A 21,486-nucleotide genomic window follows, 5' to 3' on the forward strand; every position below is an offset into this window, starting at 1 on the left:
TGCTCAAATGTTTCTTCTTTTAAAGGCTATTCCTACCCCTGCCACCTTTCCCCCAGCCACTAGTCCCTTCCTCTCTATGTACTTTGTATTTACTTACATATCTTCTATATACATGTCCTATAACTCTTCTTTTTTTTTTTCTCTTTGTATTCCCCACACTTAGCAGTGAGCTCATCACATATTAAATACCTATAGAGACTTGTTTTGATTGATTGGCAAAGAACTTCAATGGAGCACTGAGAGTTTGTGATATATTCAAAGAAACAGGGAGGAATACAGGATCTTTTTTAGTCCAGACTCCACTCTTTCATCCACTTTACATATATTGCATCTTTTATATTTGATAATTGTTGTACACGCATGTCTGCCTCTTCAAAAACCTACTTTGGAGGTTTCCTTCTCCAGTTCATTTTACAGATGAAGAAAATGAAGCAAACAAGTTTAAATGCCTTGCTCAGGGTTACATGGTCAGTTTAAGTGTCTGAATACAGATTTAAACTCACAAAGAGGAATCTTCCTGACTCTAGGCCTAGAACTCTATTCATTGGGTCATTGAGCTGCCCCTTTTCTATTTGGTACTTGACATTAAATTGTAAATTCTAAAGATACTTTAAGTACTTAATATGTACCAGATGACAAGAGTCAGACATGACTGAAAAAATAACTCAACAATAAAAACATACCACATACTGTGCTAAGCCTTGTAATCTAATGAGAAAAGGAAGTTATATTTGATATGGACCTTCTATACTTTTAAATAATCAAATATGCACAATTATCATTCGTTTATGTTATACTAGCAGAGTAAAAAAAAAGCATTGTAAAAAATCTGGCATATCTTAGAATTTGTGGATCTAAAAAACTTTTCTTGGTATTTTAAGTGAATCTATCATCATTGTTATGAAAATAATCTATCCAAAATGAACTACATTCTATCTAATTTGTGTTCATTTTCTTTGTTGATTTGCTTAGTTACTAATGAATATACAATACCCTCAAAACATGAAACCCCTTCATGCAGATATATATTTTTTTAATAAAAAGTTTTAGTGGCTTTTAAAAATTAACAATTAGTAGTCAAGAGACTTGATCACATCAATGAGTTTAACAATTTAGAACTGGGGAAAGCATCTGAAATATGAAAATGATTAAATAATATCATCTAATACCTTCACTCTGTTGAGTATTTTCAAATTACCTATTATTGACTTATTTTTATATTTATTTATTGGGATGCATTGTGCTTTCAAAGAAGACTTTGATGTCAAGCCCTTTTCAGTCTGGCTTTCCATCTTTGGTGTCTAACTGATTCACCTAACTCTCCATCTACAGAAGCTGTAACAGCCAGTTTGAGAGTAACTGAGGAGTCTCAAACTTTGGGAACAGAGGGGTGTCTACCCAAGCACGTGAAGACTTCCCTTGGCATAATGGGCAGATGAAAACAATTTGTTTCAACAGCCATGAAGACAGTTGAAGCAGGTGCCATAGAGTGCTTAGATCTTGGTAGACATTGAAGACACCAAAGTTATTCACTATTTCAAACTTCTTAAACTGTAGTTCGTGACTTCATATTAAATGATCTTGCACCTGAATGTGGGGGTTGCAAAATTATGATTTATTAACAGTATATGTTTGATTTTATACCTATCTTATATACCTATATACCTGGAGTCACATAAAAATTTCTCAGGTGAAAAGGAATCACAAGCAGAAAAAAATTAAGAAGTCCTGTACTACATCTCAAGCCATCACTAGTTATCTTGACTTTCTCCTGTCATTGAACTGTAATAATTCTGGAAGAGAGAATAAAGTCAGTGATTTTGTGCAATTCTTCTTCACATAAATCCAATTTATGCATGAATTTAAAAGCCATCACTAATATCATTTTACTCTTGTAGTCCTATGGTGACAAGGAAGTGATAAAGCAGCTGGTGAGGATACATTGGTAGCTGTAGTCACAATCCTGCAAACAAGAGGCTCAGGCCACAGGAATGTATTCTCATTGGAAACAGCAGTGGGATTTGGCAACTAAAAACTTTCTGCTTATTACCCTGGTCTATTTATAATGATAAGCAGGGTATTCAATCCTGTGGTTGAAATTAAAAAAAAAAAGTATAAAGCTTCTACAACAGTGATTCCATTCACCAATAGTACTTGGAATGTGCACATTTATGGATAATACACAACTTATCAGACCTGGAAGATGAACAGTCCTTGTTGCAAGATAACTCAACAGGTATCACATCCAAATAGCAGCCCTTAGTGAAACAAGCCTGGCACATGAAGGCCAAGTTACCAAAGTCAGAGCTAGATACATATTTTTCTAGAATGGCTACAATGAAAAGGAGCATCGTGAAGTTGGAGTAAGCTTTGCAACAATCTTGTATTCCTATCAAAAGGAGTGAATGACAAGCTCATGACAATACAAATTGCCATTTGCAAGAAAGCGCTTATGCTCCTACAATGACATATTCATATGAAGTCAAAGAAAAAATTTATGAAGACCTGGAGATCATCTTTATTAATATGCCAAAAGAAGACAAGCTTACAAGTCTGGGTGACTTTAATGCTAGTGTAGCATAAGCTACTAGACATGGCAGTGAATCCTTTGGAAGAATGACTGCAATTTTCCAAATTATATGGCAAGAGATTATATTTCAGGAGTTCAAGGATTCCTCCATTGTGCATCTCTCTTTAAAGGTAATGGAAACAAATTGCCCTGTAATGATTACAGGGTGTGTCCTTTCTTAGTTAATGGTGGAGGAATTCTTGTCTTAATAAGCTAATTCTTCACCTGGAATATGGTCAAGTACCCAAGAGGCAGCATGACTTCAAAAAATGCAAGGAGCAGTTGATATGTTTGCTTCCCAAGCAAAGTCAGGAACAGAACAGAGGTCTGTAAACAACATTTATTGATCTGGCCAAGTGAAATATTGTCAGTCATGAGAAGTAATAGAAAATTACGTCAAAATTTGGATTCCCTGAGAAGTTCATCAGTTATATATAGTATATCAATTTCATGGATTCTGGATAATGGATTATGCTTTTGAGCTTTCCCAGTCACCAATTAAGGGACACAAGGTTATGTACTTGCTTCTATGCCTTTTTCTTCTTTTTTTTGTGTGAGGCAATTGGTGTTAAGTGACTTGCCTAGGGTCACTCATTTAGTAAGTATTATGTGTCTGAGGCCACATTTTTAATTCAGGTCCTCTTGACTTTGGGGCCAGTACTTTATCCACTGCACTATCTAGTTGCCCCTAGCATGATGTTTTAAGCAATGTTTTTAGATGTTTTCAATGAGGATGAAAATGGTATCAAGGTCAGCTACTACACTAATGGTGCAGTAATTATTTAATTATTAACTTGAAATGACTACAAGCTAAGACTAAAGTGGAAGGAAAGTTGGTGCATATTGTTTTTATTCACAGTTGATTGTGCACTCCACACAGCCTCTGGAGCTAAGATGCAACAAAGTATGGCCTGATTCTCTGCTGCTTGTGCTAATTTTGGCCTAACAAAACCAAGAAAACAGAGGTGCTCTATCATCCAGCATCATACCATCCATTTGTGGAACCAACCATCAGTAACAACAAATGGAGAACCTTTGAATGCTGTGGATAAGTTTATTTACCTTTCCAGGATACTTTCCAGGAATGTATATTTTGGTAATGAGATTGATGCACACAATGCCAGAGCTAATGCAGTATTTGGAAGACTTCAAAGGAAAGTGTGGGAGAGGAAAGGTATTAGACTGATGACCAAACTGAAGGCCTACAGAGCTGTTGAATTGAGTTCATCATTGTATACTTGTGAAACCTGGATAGGAAACCAGCATCAAGACAGGAAACTGAATCTCCCCCGTATGAATTGTCTTAGGAAGATTCTGAAGATTACCTGGCAGGATAAAATATTGGACACTGAGGTTCTTTCTCAAACTAAACTGTCAAGCATCAAATTCTCCTGCAGAGACGGTAGTTCTGATGGGCTGCCCATGCTGTTCAAATGCCAAACGTATGCTTGTCTAAAAGACTATTTTATAGATCACTCATACAAGGCAAGTACCCACATCCTGGTAAGAAGAAGTGATACAAGGACATTCTCACAGTCTCTCTGAAGAACTCTGGAGTTGACACTGGCCCAGCATGGTGTTCCCTTATCAAAGAAGGTGTGCTGTGTTCTATGAGCACAAAAAGTAAACTCAAAAGTAGCTCAAAAGAAACAGGAGTTCTATAAATTTAGAGAATTCTCCCCAGATGTGCACATTGCCCATTTGTGCCTACCTGGGGTGGACTACTGATTTGATTAGTCACAGTGAGGCACACTGTACTGATTCTAATATAATGATGTCATTTTGGTTCTCTTTAAGAATGAAGCTCCTACTAGACTGTGAGTAATTTGAAAACAGTAACTATATTTTCTTTTTGTTTGAAATTACCCATAGTTTAAGTGCCTGATACTAAGCAGACACTAAATAAATATTTACTGACAGAATTCCTCTATCATGCTATCCTACCATACCACAATATAAGACTTTTAATACAATAAGTATGTTGCTTTACATTGAGGGTAAATACATTGTCCTTAGCAGATTAAACAATTACAAGTTAGTAAACATGAAGTTTTTCATAGCACTAATTTTCAACATATAAAGTTTGCAGAGGGTACTTAGAGAGGGAGCAGGAGATGATTGATTGATAGCTGATTTTGAAACACCTAAGTTAAAATCTTGCCTTCAGCCTCTGACTTAGGGCAAGTTAATGGATCTTCTTAGTGTCCCCAGATAACTTTATTAAACAGCAGAGGAAGTGGTGGTGGTGGTGGTGATAGTGGAGGAAGAGAAGAAGAGTTTGGTGAGTCAAAGGTACATATTTGACAAATAGATTTTCCTTTTAAGTCTACAAACACACACACATACACATACACACACATGTTCTAGTACTACAAAATTGAAGAGGAGAGGCAACATTTCATCTGGTAAGGGAAAAAAAAAGGTAATTTTCCCTAGAAGAGATCAAACTTAGCAAGACTTAAACATAGCTTCAAAATAACAAAAAGTGTCATAGTGATCACTATACAATAGAGAAGTAAGTCAAAGTTGTCCACACTTACCTGCTTGAAAAGTTGAAGGTTCACTGCATTTTCCAAAAATTGTTTCATTAAGCTGGAACGATGCTTTACAAAACTATCTTCACAAAAACTGATAGGCTCTCCCTAAATGTAAATAGAGATTTGTAAAGGCCTAAGTATGATTGTTCATAAAGATACCTATGGAGTCCTTAATATATAGAGATACCTATAGCTATAACTATACACACATACACAAAGTGGGGTGTATGTGTGTGTAAATAAAAACTTGGGAACTCTGGGATATTTGGATAAGCACTCTCTTCATGATGCTTATAATATAAATGACATATTGTTCAGTTGTTAGTGAAGACAATTGTTAGTCAAGAAGTACGGTTCTCCTAATTAGACTCTACTAAGTACTATATACTTTTAATAAAATATAGCTTATAAATTAGGACACCTAATAAGTAGATAGTGACGCTGAATTTTTCTCTCCTAATGAAAGTGAGCCAACTCCAAGTAAGGGAAGCACTCAATCCTTGATACTCCCAAGACACAAAATTAACAAAGGCTTCATAGGCCTACTGGTTAGATTTTAAATATGCATTTCATGGCTAATATGAAAATGCTTTGCATGATTTCACAAGTAAATAATTTTGTTTGCTTTCTTAGTGGGTATGGGAGGGATAAGAGGGAGGATAAATATTTAGAATTAAATTTGAAAACAAAAGAATGCTTTAAAATGCACATTAGCAAATATTCAACAAATATGAATTTCATTACTATAGTTACATTTTTCACTGTCTAAAATTCTGATTACTTATAATCTAATAATTTTCATAATGTACTTATCATAAACTAAATTTCTTATTTATGCCCTTCATTGAATATATTATCTTTTCTTCATGATTACAAGTACAATTTTTAGTAAATAATGTTTGTTTCCTACATCTGTCTTCACATTTTACTCATTAGTAGAAATTATTCTTTTTGGTTTTTTGGCATTTGCTATACGGCAGAACTAGTAGTCTACCAAATCAGTATAACTTCAGTGAAAAATGCAAACTATGTAAATTTTATCTGGTTCTATCATTGCATACTATTCATGCATTTCAAAACTCATCAAACAATTCTGACACTGGCAGATACTCTCACTATCATAGACTTCTTCCCTAAGTAGGCCCTTAATAATATAATACTTAAAAAGAAAGTTGCTGACAAGTGAAATAATGATTAATGAGTTGCAATAACAATGCACAGCAAATCTATTAAAGCAGAGTTATGTTTAAAACAATTTTAAGTACTATTTGAGGAGCCATGGAGCATACAATACTGCCTCCTTAGGTCAAGAGGATATTTAGAAAGAGAACTGACAAAGGACAAATAAGTTTGATACAAAGTAAGATAGGTAAAGGGAAGTAATGGAAAATCAGGCTGACTGGGGCCAGGACATGATGCTCTTAATTACTATTTGAGACTTATAGGAAATACTATGGAATAATACTGGGTTCTCACTCTTGCTTAGTGATTCTTTTACATCTGCCTTATCAACTCACTATATGACTCTCCAAATCAGTTCTTCTAAACCTTATCATTTTTTATCAAACTTCCCCTTTCCTTTACCCTTGAAGTTAAAATATTCTCATATTTTACAGAAAAAAAATTAAGGCCACTGTCAGTGACTTCCCTCTTCTGCCCTCTTCCTTCTAGAGAGGCCTTCTGTTTTTATCTCTTCTTTACTCCATCTCATCATGATGACTGTAAGTACTTCTATACAAGACTAATCCCTCTACTACTTAAACAATTGCATTTCATCTCATCTTCTCTAACAGAATACTACTCTGTAATGCTTACTCTACCACTTATTTGAACTTTCTTTGCCTACTGGCTTATTCCTCACTACTTATAAACATAACCATTGTCTCCCCCATCCTCAAAAAACCCTCACCTGATCCTTCCATCCCTACTATTATCCAATATCTCTTCTACCTTTAGTAGCTAAACTCCTTCAAAAGGCAATATAAATGAGGTCTCCACTTTCTTTCCTCTCACTATCATCATTTTCTTCTGAACCCATTTCTCTATTCCTCTATACCATTTCACTTGGTGAACTCATCAACTCCCATGGGTTTAATTACCATCCATCTCTATGGTGATAATTCTAAAATCTACTCCTCCTGCTCCAAACCTCTCTACTGAGCTACAATCACATGTCCCAACCTCCTTTCAAATATCTAAACATGGACATACAGTAGACATCTTAAACTAAACATGTCCCAAATCAAATTCATTATCTTTTCCCCAACGCACCATTCTCTCCTACTTTCTGTGACTGCAGACAACACCATCCTCTTGGTCCCCAGGCTCACAAATGAGGAGTCATCCTCTTATTACAACACCTCTCATAGCCATTTCATTCTATTCTATGACACCAACAACACTCTGGTACAGGATCTCATCACCTAATGCCTGGGTTACTGCAATAACCCCGGGTCAGTCTTCCTGCATCAAGTCCATTCAGCCACTTAGTGATTTTCCTAAAATATACCTTCAAACATGTTTCTCCCACTGACACCCTCACCGTGATATCCTTTCCAGGATAAAGAACAAAATCCTCTGCTTGAACTTTGAAGTCTGACCTAACCTAAGACTCTTCCCCTCTCCTACTTTTCCAGTCTTATCACACTTGACTCCTTGACACATACTCTTCCATTTAGTGAGATTGGCTTCTTGGCTGTTTTGTGAACTATACACACTTCAAGTCTTAGCTCCAGGCATTTTCTTTGACTCTCCCTTGGTCTGTACTGTTCTCTTTCTTCATCTCCACACACTAACTTCCCTGTCTTGCTTTTAGTTCCATCTAAAATCCCACTTTTTATAGAAAGTGTTCACCAACTTCTCTTAATTCTGATCCCGTTCTTAATCAATCTATCCAAAAGGAATGCAATTCCAATGTTACTCTACCTCCAGAGAGAGAACTGATTGGACTCTGACTGCAAACTGAAGTAAAACTTTCCCACTTTCATCTTTTAAAAATATGGCTAATATGGAAATATATACAGCATAACTTCTCACAGTATAATAGCTATTATATTGCTTGCCTTCTTAGTGGATATGGAAAAGGAGTGAATTTGAAACTTAAATTTTCAAAAGCAAAAAATAAACTGAAAAAAATTTTAAAAGGCAAATAACAAAACATCATATAATCATTTCTTTAATACTAATCTACAAACTATTTTTAAAAAATAATGGTATACTAATTTTTTCCAAATACATGCAAATATAGCTTTCAACATTCACCTTTGAAAAACTTTGTGTTCCAAATTTTTCTCCCTTTCTTTTCTCCCTCCCCTTCTCCCCAAGACAGGAAGCAATCAAATATAGGTTAAACATGTGAAACTCTTATAAATATTTTCATATTCATCATACTACACACAAATCAAAAGGGGAAAAATAAAAGGAAGAAAAAAAAGAAAATAAACAATAATAACAACAAAAGATGAAACTACTTTGCTTTCTACAAACTACTTTTAAAAAATACTAACTACTATCAAAGTCTATTTAATCAAAATTCAATAAACGTGGTTTTTTTTCCTGAAAAGCAGGAATTAAAGTACTTGATGAAAACAATCTACACCTAAACAAAAAAGTAATTATTTTTACAATAACTGCCCTAGAATTTTCTCCCCTTCAGTGGTTAGTGCACTCAGTAGGAAATTAAATTCACCTTTTAAGTCATTTATATGAATTCATTTTGACATAAAACAATAATTACTAACTTAAGCAAAATCTATTTAAAAGGAAGATGAAACTGAATTTAGGGGAAAAAAGATTATTACTTAAAATTTAGTTACAATGAATTCCTTACTTTTTGTTAAGACCCTCAATCAGTATTTCTGCTTATCTAACCATTTACTGAAAGTCTACTGGGTGCAAGGCTCTATGGTAGACATTGGAAATTCAAAAACAGAGCAAAAAATCTCTGCCTTCAAACAGGATTTATTAAACTGAGCAGAAAGATTATGGGTAAGTAGATATTAAAATATCTGAGAAAGGAGAGATCATAAATAACTGGGAAATTAGAGTCTCACATAGAATGTTTCCTGTTAAGCTTAATTTTAAATGATGCTAGCGCTCACTAAGAGACAAATGAAAAGGGACTATAGTATAGGTAATGGAATCAAGAACTAGGAAGATGAGTTTACAAAATAAGCCTGGAAAAAAAAAAGTGAGCTAAAATCAAATTGTTAAGAGATTTGGGATGTCAAGCTGCTTGAATGGTCTTTTTAAAACTTAAGCTATCTTCTGATAAGATTCCATGCCCAAATTAAAACCTTCAAAAGGTCTCTACTGTCTACCAAATTAAGCTTGGCATTTAAGAATGCCATAATATATTTACAACCTTTCCCCTCCCCATCTCCAAGTTTATCTTACACTATGTCTCTTCTCAATTATTTACTGTATCCAAATTCTACTATTCACTCTGCCCCAATCTCTATGCCTTTTCTAGTGCTATTTCCTATAACAAGAATGACCACTTCCCATATCTTTGCCAAGTTGATATTGAACCCTCTGTGGCCTTCTTCTATTTCAGTAGTGATATAGGCAGAACAGCAAAAAAGGGGGGCAAAATAAACCATATAATCATACAATTTTAAGACCATCCCTATAAATATTTAACTGTTTGCAATATAAATATGAGCTTACAGGCCAGTGATCAAATAGATATTACAATGGAGGAACTGAATAATATGAAACCAAACATTTTCTTTATAAATGAAATAAGAAGATCAAAGTTGCAACTAACTAAAGGCATAGCTCATTGGTTCTCCCTTAGAAAAGCAAATAAAGGATTTCAGACTTGGTTTTGTTCTGTCTTCATGGAATCATCATTTCTTACATTTTAGTATTCTTTATACTTATATGCAAAAAGACCACCATGAAGATTACTTCAGTCTATAACAAGGATAGGATTAATAAGTACAGAAATTATATGAATATTACTTCAAATTCAATAAAGAAATAATTTTTAATACTTGGTGTTTGCAGTGAAAAGTTGAGCAAAGCAAAGCAGCAAAAAAAAAAAGTACATTTGAAAACACAGTTGGGAAGCAAAAAAATGAAAGCAGCTAAAGTCAGAAGTTTCATGCCAATATATCATGTGTTCATGCTTATACATACTTTTTTCTTCAAGAAGGGAAAGGGAAGATGCTGCACAGTGAATATCAACTCATGATAACCATTAAAGTGAAATATATTCAAATAGACATGAAATGACTGTTAGAGCAATGATAAATAGCTATGTCAAGAATTTATTAAACTTTTACTCTGGCACTCTGATAAGTGTTGGGGATACAAAGAAAAAGAAAAAACAGTACTGAATCTCAAGGAATTTTATATAAATACACATATATGCAACACTTATGCAAAGTTGACAGAATGCATTGCCTATGAAGAAAAGGCAGTAGCATTTTTAGAGAACAGAAAAGGCCTGAAACAACTAGTGATTGAGCTGAGTAAAAGTAAGATGGGAATATAACTGAGATAAGTCTTATCTGATTCATTTAAAACAAACTAAGCCAAAAAATAGAAAACTGATAAAAGAATAGATAACAAAAGTCTACTACCATTATCTCTAAGTAAGTTTAACCAATTTTTATCAATCATTACCATGAAGAGAACAAAAATACCAATTTGTACTCTCTAAAAGCATAAATGCAAAATCACAACTTATTTAACCAAAAGTAGTTTATAGGCTTTGGTTACCTGGTCTCTGTTGTACATACTAAATATTGTTTTAATAAATGCAAACTAATCTCAGTTCCACAAATACTGATTAAGCTGTTACTAGTGCATATGCATATTTTATTATAAAATATATAATAAAAGACCTAATGCTAACTTGTTCATCTAATAACAGAATATTAGATTACAAAACTTGATACTCTATCAGGGTGACAGAACAAAGATGCAATATATTTCATTCTCTTTTCACTGGAAAAAAGAATAAAATATTGTAGTTATTTGTAATGTATAATTTTTAAAAAGATACATATTAGACATGTAAAATAAAGTAAAAATAACACACACTTGAATGTTATAACATTGAAAGTACAAGAAGATCACTAACATGAAAGATTTTACCTATATTTGATATGAAATGTTTTCTATTATGTTCACCTATTATATTTTAGAACTAAATAATCTTTTAAGTCCAACTGTTATTTACTTTCATTTATCTATTTTCATGAGAATTGGCAACTTAAAATAAATTAATACAACTCATGAATCTATTCTATATTGAATTTCTAGGAATAATGAAGACTGCATAATAGAAATGAAGAGAAATGCTAATTTAAGCTAAATAAGTGCTTACCATCCATAAAAAAATGAATTAATTTTAGGATCCAAAATAAAGCATAGAAGGGGAATGAAAATGATCTTTTCTTAAAAAACATCCTTACCCCAAAATCTTTTTTCAGGTGTGAATGGGGTTCATACTTCCCCCCATCTCAAACAAACTGAAATAACGGAGAAATGCTTACAGGTTTGTATCTCAGTGCATCTCTGTAGGATCCAAACAAAGCAGCCTGAGCCCTAAGAAAGGCCCTAGCTACTCCATCACCCGTAGCTGTAGACTGCTTCTTCAGTTTATTTTTCAAGGCCGAGACCTGTGTGACAGAGAGGAACAGTTAAATTAACACCTCAGAAATTGGTACAGCAAGGTATGAACCCAATCAGCAGGCAAACCACAGTGTCTGCAGGTCAGCCAAAAAATCATCCTCCTCTTTGATAGCTTATCTTTTTAACTGAAGAGAGCACCTGCTGGTTCGTTAATTGAAAGGAAAGCAGGAGATGATGGTAAAGTGCTAATGCAAATTGGTTTATGCTCTCTCTTTTTTTTTTCCCAAGGCCTCTTGACATAAATAATCTTTAATTATTTTATAGTAAACTGCTTGTGAGCCACTTTTCAGAAAGATTTTAGCAATCATAACATGTGTCTACTTGTTTGAGATGAAGCCAGTTGGGTATCTTTCATTTGTATATGTAAGATTATTTGTTAAGGGCCCCCAAGGTTTACTCAACATTTACTTGATTTTAAGTTTTGTTCTAGGTTTTTTATGCCTTATTAGCATGTACAATTTGTACCTATGCATTTAATCAACCATTATTTGTTACTTAAGAAGGATGGGAGTTGTTCAACATAACATAAGGAATTTCTCAGTACTTAGGATGGTTAAAAACAAAGATATTTTTATCTTTGAAGTATTCCTAATAAGAATAATCACTTAATTTTTTGCCTGATTTCTGAGGTATACCAATCATATTTGGCTTGATGACACAAAGTTCAATTTTTATATATTTTAGAGGATATTATCAATACATATACTAATAGCCCTGACTTTATATGCTAATTTAAGCAAAACTCATGATCTGAATATAAAAAAATATGAAAGGAGATAGGTTTGTTTTCCCTCCAATGTATTCCATCCTTTTTTTTTTTTTAATAAATATGCAATGTTAAAATACTTAGGAAGCATGGAAATTTAGATTTGTTTGCCTGGAAAATATGGTTATTCATATTCACTACTTATAATTACCTACCAGAAAAATGATTAAGATGGCTCAAAATATTTTTAAACTGACAGGAAAAAAAGCACAAAATCAAGTTTTTAAAAATAGGGTATATTCACCTATCCTAGAATCAAAATAGTTTCCTTCTTTCCTTTCTTTTGAATGTATACAGAGAAAATATTTTTTGGGGGGGTTAATGCAAGCAAGTCATGACTGCTCTTGTAGATGATTATTGTAACTGAAGTGTCAACCTAATTAACAACTAAACTTTGAATAATGCTAATGAGAAAGGAACACAGCATCAGAGAAAAGATTGGCTCTACAGGTGATAAACCTTCACAGTAGTGACATTTTCCAGTGTAAAGTCACAGTTACTGTGATCTGATCAAAGAAAGAGACCCCCATTGGGTCCAATTATAACTATAGTTTTGAAAAAAATTATTGAGTTATGATGTTCATAATCTATGCAGAAAGGCCTTTACAGTATAGGTCTTCTCCCCATAGCTGTGATCTTTTCAATTTATATCCAAGCTCCATAGATTCAGATAAAAGTTGAGAGCCTAGTTCATTTAGCCCATGAAATGCATATATAAGCACTCTTTTAAGATTTTTTAAAAAATATTAAATTATATATTGAAAGACACTAAATGTTTTTCAAAAATTTTATTAGCACAAGAGCTGATGCATCTGAATGTTTAAAAATGCTTATCATATGATAGTTTTTGTCCTGTATTTTATCAAAATTTGGAAATATATTTTCATTTGAAGACTTTCTAATGAGTATAAATTATTTTAATTAGTTAATGCAATAAAGAGAATAACTGTTAAAAATGTCTTTCTTTGTTCAAGTTGTAGCCATGCTCTGAATGTGATGAAAAATTACAAACAGTAAATAAAGGTAAAGGAGAGGATATTTTATAATTTCTTTTTTTTTAAATAAAGAGTGAACCAAGACCCTCACGATCTGACCACAAATGTATCTTACTCTACTTCCAAATTAGACTTGCAAAATTTATTGACATATCTATTTGAATAGAAAGACATAAAAGAGACCAGAAGCTTAGTATTTAGTCTAAAGGAGCTAAATTCACAGAGAAACTGTGAAATCATCACAAGAAAGCTTTAACAAGAATAATACCTTGTATTTACTTATATGTTTTTCTAATACCCATTTTCTACCCCACTCCAATGTTAAGCATAGAGCCAAAGGTATTCTTCTCTTCATATAATTTTTCATGCTGAATGGGTTCCCATCAGCAGCATACAAAAATAGATTTGAATCATTTCTACATTTCTTTGTCAGAGAACAGAGCAGTAATAATTTAGTGTTCCTTTGTGCTGGCTAGTATCTAAAAGAAAATGTGTAAGAGGAAAATATATATTTTAAAAATCATGTCACTATTTTTGATGTGAACATGTTAAAAGTATGACAAAATAATATTGTCAATTGTGCTTTTACACTGAGCTATGTGCTATCATTGTCTGCTATGATTTTCTTTAGATGTTCAACAGTTTACATTTACATATATGTATATGTATAATAAATATAATGTATAATGTATAATTGTTTATAATGTATAAATGTATAATATGTTTTATATATATATAACATATAGCCTTTTTCACATTCAAAAGCAATTGTTTTGCTTTTCATATTAATTTTTTCTGAAATTTTTTTTCTAAAACTTTACTATTTCAATAATTCTCTTTAGAATCTGAGTAGCTACTACTTCACACAGGTATTAATTCAAAATTATTTTGACATTAACAAGATGATTGACTTATTTTTATCATTTAATAAAATCAAGATTACTTATTTTATTATGCCTAATTATCTGATTAGAACTGGGGTACATTTGTTAATTGGATTTTCTCAGTAGAAGGATTGCTTAAGTAATATATACCTTTTCAAATGCTTTTATAAAACTGTAGAGTTCATTCATTTTAAAACATAAGCAACTTGGGAAGGAAATTATGATGGGGATTATGACACTTTAAAGATTCACAGAATTCAATTAATATATACATTCCCAAAATTAGAAGATTTACAGTTGAAAGAGAAATGGAAGATCTTTTATTCTAACATTTTCAATCAACAATCACCCAAAAAACATTTATTAGGTGTCTACTCTGTGGCCAGGCGTTGTATAGTGGAGATATATCACCCCCCCACACACTCCAAAAAAAAAAAAAAAAAAAAAAGAAGTGGTGAAACTATATATATACCCACACACACACACACACACATATGCATATATGTGTGTGTATGTATGTATACACCTTTCCAGTAAGTTCATAATTTTCAAGTTCTCATGTAGAATCATTTCTTTTTCTCAAAATTAAGCCACTGCAAAGTATGTATTGAACAATTTCTACTGGCCCAAATACTGCATTCAATCTCAGATTCTTCCCATATCATTTGGCTTTAGGAAGCAGCTCCCAAGTCAAACCCTGAAGGAAGAATTCTAGGAGTTGAGAGTTAAAAGGGCAGTGTTCAAGAGTTTATCCAAATGCACTGAGACAGATGATATGATGTTAAATCTGGGGAAATGAGTTAGTAATGGAGTAGAAGCAAAAATATAAAGTATTTGAAGGAGAACATTATGAATCTGATTGAAAAAATGACTGGGGAACGGGTTGTTCAAGGCTTTCAAGACCAAATTAATGAGCTTTAATTTTATGCTACAGGCAGTCAATGGACAATGAGTATCTACTATGTGCTAGGCACTGTGGTAAGAGATGTAAAGAAAAGCTAAAAACAGTCTTTGCTCTCAAGGAGCTCACAGTCTAATGAGGGAAACAACTTGCAAAAAAATAGGTATGAACAATATATACACAAGATAAATCAGAAATAATTAATAAAAGACAAGGCACTAAAATAAAAAAGCATCACTACCATTTCCAACAGGAGATAGGGTTTTCACTGAAGGAAATCAGAGAAAGCATGAAGCAGAGATAGAAAGGGAGATATAGATCCGGCATGAGGCTCAGGCTCACTGGAGCACAGAGATAATGGGGAGTGTAAAGTGTAAGAAGTGGGAAGCCAGTGGAATGACAGGAGCAGGAGAATGGCGGAGCCAAACTCCTACCATGAGAAGATTGTTTTGGCAAGTCTGAGGAGGATAAATTGGGAGACGGAAGAGACTGGCAGTAGGTGAATGAATTAGTAGACTATTAAAGTAATCTCGACAAGACAAACTATTCTAATAGCTTTGTGATGAGAAAAAAAAAGATATATATGAGTTGTAATGGAGAATTTTAGTGGAGTTTGAGAAAAAGATTTTAATTGACTTAAAAATAAAGGAGGAAGGAGGCAGATAGTGAAGTCCCCCACCCAAGATCTTCCCCAAACCCTTCCAAATTCCTTTAAATAATGACTTTAAACAAATTTTAGAGCATCAGGATACCCATAAAGACAGAGTACAACATTTTCCGACCAAAAGCAACTTTGAAGCTCATTAATAAAGGTCTGGGTGCTAAGTGAGCATTCTTGGCACTGGCGGCCTTGACCCAACACCAGCAAAGTAGGAACAGGCCTTGGGCCTCTGAATCAGTGGCAGTCCTGTTGGTTTCTAGATCTCCCAGCCCAGAGTCACAGAAGATGGCTTGGAAGATCGGAAGGAAAATTTTGTCTCAACTAGGGTAAAAAGACCTTGGAAAAGTGGCAAATCAGGAGTGGGCATGGGTGGAGGAGAAGTACAGAGCTCCCTGAGGCCTTAGTGCATAGGTCTCTTTACTACTTTAGAACACTAGAACTTACAGCCACAGTGGGGTGAGGACCCTTCTCATAGTTCCAGGACAGAAGAGGGCTTGTGGTTAGGTCTTAGAAAGATCCTTAAAAGCAGCTGCACAAATCCCTGAAAATTGTGACAGTGCACCCTCAACCCTGGAAAAGGAGAAAATCATGTAATAGGCTGGGGAAATGAGCAGACAGAAAAGTTTCTGACCATAGAAAATTACTATGGTGACAAGGAATATCAAAAAACTTAGAAGAAGAAAAAAACTCAAAGCTCCTACATCTAAAGCCTCCAAGAAAAATAAGAATTGATTTCATGGCATGGAAAAGCTCAAAAGGGATTTTGAGAATCAAATAAGAGAGACAAAGGAAAATTGGGAAAAGAATTTGAAAGTAGTGCAAAAAGAAATACAAAAGTCATGAGAAAAATGCCTTAGAAAGCAAAATGGCCAAATGGAAAAAGGGGTACAAAGGCTCACTAAGGAAAAACAATTCCTTGAAAATTAGAATTGAGCAAATGGAAACTTTATAATTACTTTATAAGAAATCAAGAAACAATAAAACAAAACCAAAAGAATGAAAAAAAACAGAAAAAATATGTTGGAAAAACAACTAGATGGAAAATAGATTCAGGAATTATTTGTCTACCTGAAAACCATAATAAAAAAAGAGCTAGATATCATCATCCAAGAAATTATCAAGGAAAAATGTGCTGATATTTTAGAACCAGAGAATAAAATAGAAATTGAAAGAATCCACCAATCACTTCCTGATAAGATCCCAAAATGAAAACTCGCAGCAATATTATAGTCAAATTCTGGAACTACCAGATCAAGGAGGAAATATTTCAAGCATCCGGAAGGAAATAATTCAAGTATAGTGGAGCCATGATAGCACAAGATTTAGCAGTTTCTGCATTCCCAGATCAGAGAGCTTTAGAACACGATATTCCAGCAAGCAATGGAGTTGGCATTACAATTGAGAATCACCTACCCAGAAAAACTGAGTATAATCCTTCAAGAGGAAAGATGAACTTTCACTGAAACAGAAGACTTCAAGCATTCTTGATGAAAAAAAAAATCAGAGCTGAATAGAATATTTTATTGTCAAATACAGGACTCAGGAGAAGCATATGGAGGTAATCTGGGAAGTGATATCATAAAGGACTTAAGGTTTATCTGTTTACATTCCTACATGGCAAAATGATACTTGTAAATCATTAGAACTTTCTCATTCTTTTGGCAGTCAGAAGTCTATATAGACAGAGAGCATAGGTCTGAATTGACAATGAAAGGATAATATCTCTTTTATAAAAGAGTCAAGAAAATACTTTTACATTGGAGGGAAAGAAGGAAAGAAGGAAAGGGAGTGAACTCAGCCACTCAGGCTCAAATAGGAAATAATATACATACTCAATAAGGATATAGAAATCTACTTACCCTTCAGAAAAGTAGGGAATATGGAAAGGGAGAGATGAACAGAGGGCATATTGGAGGAAGAGATGGTCAGTAGTAATACACTTTGGAAGAAGGTTAAGGGTGAAATGAGAAAGAGCACAAAATAAACAAGGGAGAAACAAGAGTCAGCAACAGTAATTGGAAAAAAAGGATTTTGAAGCAAGTTTCTCTGATGAAGGCCTCATTTCTCAAATGTATAAGGAATTGAGTCAAATTTAATTTTTAAAAAATAGCCATTCTCCAACTGGATAAATGATCAAAAATATGAACCATGACCAAACCATGCATAGCTTTTAACCCCATTATACTATTACTAGACATGAATCCCCAAAAAGATTTTTTTTTTAAAAAAGAAAATGACTTATAAGTACAAAAATATTTGCTTATTTATATTTATTTTCAAATTGGAAAAGAGAGATCAATAGAAAGAAGAAAATTTACTACTCAATTTTTTTGAAACATCCTGAAAATGAAAATTAAAAATCCAATGTAAAATTTGTTCAATAAGCTCTAAAATCTAGGCAATTACCCCAAAAAGATGTCTGTTCAAACACAAGTAATGGTCTGTTCTCCACAATAATGCCAACTAAACAGTTCATCAATTTTCACATGGAAACTGTTTTTGTTGTTTGCTTGGCTTTTTTTTTTTTCCTTTCTCTTGTTTTTATTCCTTTTGATCTGATTTTTCTTGTGCAACATGACAAATATGGAAATATATTTAGAAGAATTGCACATATTTAACCTATATAGGTTTTCTTGCTGTCTTGGGGAGGGGGAAGGAAATGGGAAGGGAAAAAGGAGGGAGAAAAATTTGGAACACAAGGTTTATAAGGGTGAATATTGAAAAGTATCATTGCATGAACTTGGAAAAATAATATTAAAATTTTTTTAAATGTTTCTGGTTATAAAATTGATGATCAAATTGTAAGAAATCACTACCCATGGAAATAACAATAGTTGGCTAAAAGAGCTATTTCCATATGGATTAATGAAGTAAAAGAACAATATTTGCATCTTAAAGAAACAGTGATCTAAGAGCTAAAAAGAATATTCCTTCAATTACACTGAAATCTGAATCTTATTTTTTGTTTGACCTGACCATTTCTTGAGAAGGTCATTTCAAAAGTTGTTCAACACTAGAAAGCAAAGGTTACAAAGCACAGGTATGACAAATCTGCAACCAAAATAAAATGATCCAGGTCTTTTTTTTTTTTTTCCTGTCATAACCCATATTATAACTAACTGATCCTACTATATTAAATACATATAGAAACTTAGTTAAGAATAAAATTCAATCTAATTTGTGAAAAAATGGATTATATATTAAAATTATGAAACATAAAATTATTTGCTTGAACATTTAAAGAAAATTTTATTTAAAAACTTCAAAGATAAATCATTGTCTTTGTTTTAACAGAACATTAATTTAGGGATGGATTATAAATAAGCAATTGTTTTGAAGGCAACTTGAGAGTGCCTGGAATTTCCCCAATTTTTTGCATTATTTGGATTTTTTGTTTGTTTTTAGAAAATAATGTAAAAGTTACTTCTCCCCCCTCACACATTCTATTATTGTTGTGCAGTTCTTTCATTTATGTCTGACTGTTCATGAGTCCATTTGGGGTTTTCTTGGCAATTATACCAGAGTAGTTTGCCATTTCCTTCTCCAGCTCTTTTTTTTTTTTTTTTTTGCAGATGAGGAATTGAGGCAGATATAGATTAAGTGACTTACTCAAGGTCACACAGGTAATAAGTATCTAAAGCCAGATTTAAACTCATGAAGATGAGTCTTTCTGACTCCAGGCCTAGCACTCCATTCACTCCTGATAACACAATTAAACTTGTTGATACACATGAAAGTCTAATAATAACCCTAACCATCTCCTGTCAGTGCTGATAAAATTTATTTACAGGTGATGTTACTTTATCATGAGGTCTTTTGAGAAGCTTAGTAACCCTTTACCCCATTTGGTAATGTCAGTGGAGTCACTTCCAACCACTTTCTAGTCTATAGTGAATTTTGGAAAAAAATAAGGTTTCAATGCAAAGAAGGAATAGATTGTCAGGGACATTTTTAGCCAGAAATTAAGGTAACCAATTGCCAATTGATTTAGTATTAAAATATTATGGTACTTTAGAGACCAGAAGCCTGACAAATCACATTTACCCTTTTTAAGCAATGAAACAAATTTTTAAAAAGAGTGGTTATTGAACCTTTAAGAAATTTCTTCAGTATACAGCATATTTTCACGATTTAAGAAGAAAAACGTGTTACAATGACCAGGGCACAAATATCGAAGGCACAAATATAAATTCATGCTATGATTCTATCATTAATACTATCTTTTTTCAGGGTCAAAATACAATCTTTTCTTATAAAATATTCTAATTAATTCTTCATAAAATGTGATTAAAATGTGTTAATTTGTTCAAAAGTATTAGTATTTGTATATGTGAGAAAATTATTATTACTATCATATATAAATTTCTCACATAGGCTGAATGAGTTACTTCCTGATTATATTTTTAAGTCATAATGCATTTCACAGGACAACAGAATTGGAGATAGAAGGAACATTTAAAGTTATCAAATCTAATCCCAACATTTTACAGATGAGAAAATGGAGTAAAAGAGAGGTTAAATAATTTGGACAGGATCATGAAACTGACGAATAAATGAATTAGAATGTAGGCCTTTCTGGTTCTAGATTTTCTTAAGAAAAAAATTTTAATTTAATTTAATAAACCCTAATATTTACTTTCCAGGCTTGATAATAATTTCAAGGTTTACTCAAAATTTCCATTGAATTATATTTTCTATTTTGCTATTCTATTGAAATGAAGAGTTTAATGGAAATATTTTAATAAAATCACATTTTAAAATAATTATGAAAAATATTTCCAACTTATTATTCCAACTTTCTTTCCTATTAAATTGTGTGCCTTTTTCATATCCCAGATCTTAGCACAGTGTTTGATGAAAAGGTAGTGTTTAATAAATGTTTTTTGATTATTTGTAGCAAAACTACAACTTCAGAAATTAATCATATCAATTAATGCAGTTGCTTGCTTTTCTCACAAAATCATTATGTAAAAACAAATTGAAAGGTCAATTAAATGTTTTCCTAAACTAAAATTATCCTATATTCAATATATGTATTATATATTTATCATCATGTACATATACACAAACAACTAGTAACTAGTAAATTAATGAGTATAAAACAATTTTTATAATTAAGAATATGCTGATAAAAATACCATGTGATATACTGAAAATAAATATTTGTTTCAAAATAAAAATGTTTTACATTGCAATTAAAAATCTTCAAATATTTGGTCACAGCTATACATTTTTTAACAATAGTTTCTTTAAATAATCATTAGATTTGGAAAAAATGCCAACTTAAGTACATTTTTAAAACATAATTTAACTTGAAAATGTATTCTGAGTAATAGTCATTTATTTTAAAATTCATTCTCAATAAAGTGGCTGTTTATTTGTTTTTTTTCTTCTTCTTTTTTTTAATGATCCAAATCTACAATGAAATGATGAAATCTAAAAACAAGTGTTCTTGTCAGAAGACAGGAAGCAGTTTTTTTTCCTTCTCCTTAAGGAAAACAAAGGATTCCTGAAAGCCTTGCCCTGAT

The 21,486-nt window shown here is 32.7% G+C and overlaps 1 protein-coding gene across 6 annotated transcripts in view; it reads right to left on the reverse strand.

The window, feature by feature from the left end:
* The window catches only part of DENND1B (DENN domain containing 1B), a 317,390-nt gene that overhangs the window by 50,215 nt on the left and 245,689 nt on the right, over positions 1 to 21,486 (reverse strand). For 5 of the 6 annotated variants that reach the window (XM_074308679.1, XM_074308673.1, XM_074308672.1 and 2 more), the window contains 2 exons: positions 11,613 to 11,738; positions 5,110 to 5,211 (listed from right to left, as the gene is read on the reverse strand). In XM_074308679.1, coding sequence (XP_074164780.1) covers positions 5,110 to 5,211; positions 11,613 to 11,738 — 228 coding nt within the window. The remainder of the gene's footprint in view (positions 1 to 5,109; positions 5,212 to 11,612; positions 11,739 to 21,486) is intronic. The other variant, XM_074308676.1, reaches the window with a different exon arrangement.

Source organism: Sminthopsis crassicaudata, chromosome 4 (genome assembly GCF_048593235.1).
Source record: "Sminthopsis crassicaudata isolate SCR6 chromosome 4, ASM4859323v1, whole genome shotgun sequence".
Lineage (NCBI taxonomy): Eukaryota > Metazoa > Chordata > Mammalia > Dasyuromorphia > Dasyuridae > Sminthopsis > Sminthopsis crassicaudata.